The sequence below is a fragment of the Silene latifolia genome, chromosome 9 (assembly GCF_048544455.1).
Source record: "Silene latifolia isolate original U9 population chromosome 9, ASM4854445v1, whole genome shotgun sequence".
Classification (NCBI taxonomy): Eukaryota; Viridiplantae; Streptophyta; class Magnoliopsida; order Caryophyllales; family Caryophyllaceae; genus Silene; species Silene latifolia.
The window spans coordinates 59,286,825-59,290,873 of record NC_133534.1 but is presented as its reverse complement, the minus strand read 5'-3'; the positions used below and the strand labels follow the sequence as shown (position 1 = coordinate 59,290,873).

Here is a 4,049-nt window from a genome sequence, read left to right as displayed (position 1 = left end):
ATGTCATTCACACCTTTCACGAGGGTTGATAATCATAAACGGTCAGTCACTTTCTGTGGAGCGCTTGTTGCTCATGAAGATGCAGACTTGTTTAAATGGGTGTTCACCCGTTTTCTGGGTGCGATGGGTGGCAAAGATCCTAAGTATATTATCACCGATCAGGATGCTGGTATTCTTAAAGCGGTGCCGTTGGTGTTCAAGATAGCGCGCCACCGCTATTGTATGTGGCATATCATGAACAAGGTTCCAAGCAAGTATGGAATGGCGAGAGATGATTATTCAGTGTTTCTAAAGAAATTGAATGCCATAATATGGGATGAAGACATTGAACCGGCAGAGTTCGATGCAAAATGGGAGGAAATTGGCAGGGAACACAATGTTAATAACATTGACTGGTTCCAAGAAATGTACGCTAAAAGGAGGCACTAGGTTATGGCTCATTGTAGGGACCTAGATATGGGAGGTGTTATGAGGACAACCCAAAGATCAGAGAGCGAAAATAGTTTTTTTAAGAGATTTGAGAGTAAGTCAGGCACATTAGTTGAGTTTACGATGCGTTTTGACAGCGCGATGGACCAAAGAAAGACACACACGAAAACAGATTGACAACCGTAATGAGACACAATTTCCCTGAAATATCAACGCATCTAGCTATTGAAGTGCACGGGGCGGAAGTGTACAGTCATAAAGTATTCGAGGAATTTAAAGAAGAGGCCAAGTGCTCAATTGGTACTTGTAAAAGTATAGGATTCACCGAGTGTGGCTCTTTAGAAGTGACCACCGTAAGAGATGCAAGCAGGGGAGAGAAATTATGAGGTCACATACGCCTGGTATCATTCTCAGTAGCATTTGTTTACTAAAATTATACTTTTATCCGTTAAAATTATACTTTTGTTGATTAGATTTACACCTAGGGTTGTTAGAATTATACGTTGGGTTGTTAAAATAATACGTTGGGTTGCTAAAGTTATACTTTAATCCGTTAAAATTACACTTTTATTGATTAGTATTACACTTTGGGTAGTTAAAATTACAAATTGATTAAAGTTATACTTTTATCCGTTACAATCACACTTTTATTGATTAAAATGCTACTTTTGTGTATTACAAAGAACACTTTCATCTGACTGATTTAACTAACATATTACTTTATAATGTTGAACTAGATACACTGAAAGCCACTTGTAGCTGCAGAATGCTTGAGAGGATTGGCATTATTTGCCGGCATGTCATATGGATTTACTCATCAAACAGAGTGAAGATTATTCCAGAACAATGTATTGTTAAAAGATGGTGTAAAGATGCAAGGTTGTCTAAAATGTTCGATTGTAATGGTGAAGCAACTGAGGACGTTGATATAATAGATGGAAAACAGATTGCGATGTCGAATGTGTGGTCGGAGATTCATCGATACAGTTGGGTTGCTCATGGGCAAATTGAAGAATGATGTCGATAACTTCTCTTGTCTAATTAGACAGTTTAAGGAGAAACTCTCACCATTAGGATCATCATTGAATAAACGACAACAGTTGGAGAAAATTCTTGGATGTTCTCCTAGTGAGGAGATAACCATTTTACCGCCCAAGAAATCCAAGAACAAAGGGAGCGGAAAGAGAATGTTGTCGAAGAAGGAAAAAGCAGTTGCTTTGGCAAGGAAGCCAAACCGCATGTGTAAAAATTGCAAGCGATTAGCTAACCATGACAAAAGGAACTGCCCTAACCCATTCGCAGAGCACCCGCCAGTCTCGCAATCGTCAGAAACCTCGTCGGAAGAAGAAGAAGATGGAGAAGACGAAGAAGAAGGAGAAGAAGACGAAGAAGAAGAAGAAGAAGGCATCTTAGAATAATCAATTTAAGACGTAATAAGTAGTACAATTTTTTGGGATGTCTACACAAAATACGAGGTACAACATGATGTTTCGTATTGTGTTTAGACATCAAACCGCGAGAAGACAAGTGGTCGCCGTTGGTATTACAATGTATTTTGATGAAGTATTTTTTATTAGACGACACAGTTATAATGTGCAAATTCAGAACGTTGAAATTTTCACTCTTGACTATTATGACAAATTATGTTCTTCAAAGTACACATAGTTATTATTGCAACATCTTTCAGATAGGTAAAACAACATTACTATCTTTTCATAAATAAAACTACTAAAATGACACTTTTGCCTTTTAAAATTACATTTATATTTTATGTAATGTAAGGTAAATCTGTCACTGATATGGCCTGTTAGAATTACACTTCTGACGGTTAGAATTACACTTTTGTGTATTACAGTCACACTTTCTTCTGATTGATTTAACTAACATATTACTCTATATTGTTGAAGTAGATACATTGAAAGACAGTTGAGGCTGCATCTTGCTTGAGAGGAAAAGGCATTCTTTTATAGAATGTCGTAAGATTATTTACACAAAAACTAACTGTCTACATTAAGTTTGCTAACATATGCAAATAATGCAAAGTATGAAATAAGTGTTTACATAGCCAAGGGAATATTCCCACAAAAACAGAACTACTAAATTAAGGTTGTTATTTTTTCACATTGGCACGGGGTCGTCTACGCTTCGTTGTAATACCTTCCACAGTTTGTCCTTCGTGCTAACAAAAGCTTTGACCTTCTCGAGCACACCTTCGCGCAAAATGTTCATGTCTCCGAGCGAGGGTTGCTACCAAATGGATCACCAAATAGCGCCGTGATTTCTTCTTCTCGAGATCTTCATGCTGAAAAGGAAGACCCTCGTATAAGAGCATCACCATCATGGTGAAACAGACCCGACTACGGTTGGTTGAGAGTTGGTGACATCCCGCTGAAAGGTATCTGGCGCAACACATAATTAGGAATTTCCCGTGCCCTAGTGTTCTTCTTTTCCTTATCCCGTGATTCTAAATAATCACTCACTGCGCTAGACTGCAAATGTACGTAATTACCTTAAAAAAACTGATTGAACAAAAAAGATAGCATTCGGAAGAAAGCGATCGACAATAACTTACAATTAAACGCGCTGCTTTGCCAAACAGCGACTTCTTCAAGTCAGAATGCCTTTGCCCGTCCAGCAAGTCGACTGTATTTGATTTGTGATTGATACATACGCATGCAAAATGGTCGTCAATGCAGAACGGGACAAATAGCAAGTCGGTTTTCAAGTTAACGGTGCGGTCACTGTCGACGATGAAGGTGTCCCAGATCTGGTACAAGTCGTCATAGTTGCTGTCTGATTGTGTGCCTGGTTGCTCAAACGTCCCGAGCATACGCAACAGTAACTCCTTGAAAAGGCAATAGTGAACATGATTAATGTGTTTAAATTGTCACCCAAAATTACACTATTGTCCCTTAAAATTACACTTCACACGGTTAGAATGACACTTTTGTGGATTAAAAGAACTAAAGTGAAACATTCACATTAAAACACTGTAATTAAGAAAAGTGTCATTCTAAGTCACAAATGTGTGTAATAGAAGTGGACATAAATATTATGCAATGATGCATGGAATTACCATGTGACGTATACCAAAGAATGACATCCTCATTTGGTCGCCATATTCCTCCTTCTCCAAATGGTTCATCAAAATCGACCAGCACTCAATCACATTTAACGACATAAGGTTTTCAGGCATCAAGGACATAATGTCTTTTCTCCGGCGTTGCGTGACGGTGTACCGACCAAATTGCTTCACCGCACTCCGTAATATTAAAGAAGTCGTTAATTAAAGTAAAATAAATGTCAAAAATAATCTGAGTATCCTTGAATAAAGAAGTAGTTAATTAAGCCAGCTTGACAGACCGTTCATCATAAGTGTGGTCATCTAACAAGCAATAGTCGGCAACATGCTTCCTCCTGTTTTTAATATCCTTGATTAACGCTTGATTGCCCCGGAGCAGCTTCGACACCACATTTGTGTTGAGACCACCTCTACCACAGGAGAGAGAAGCAGCCCAACCCGTCCCCCTTTCCACGGGGATGACTCTTAACGAGAGGATAGCGCTTTACCGGATGGAATGCGCATGGCAACAAAGCGTCACCTCCATAACGGGCTCTTC

The 4,049-nt window shown here is 38.9% G+C and overlaps 1 protein-coding gene across 1 annotated transcript; it reads left to right on the top strand.

The window, feature by feature from the left end:
• On the top strand, nucleotides 1-429 carry LOC141601093 (protein FAR-RED IMPAIRED RESPONSE 1-like). The gene has a single exon (XM_074421358.1). The coding sequence runs from the start codon at nucleotides 1-3 to the stop codon at nucleotides 427-429; it is 429 nt and encodes a 142-aa protein (XP_074277459.1).
• The last annotated feature ends 3,620 nt before the right edge of the window (nucleotides 430-4,049 follow it).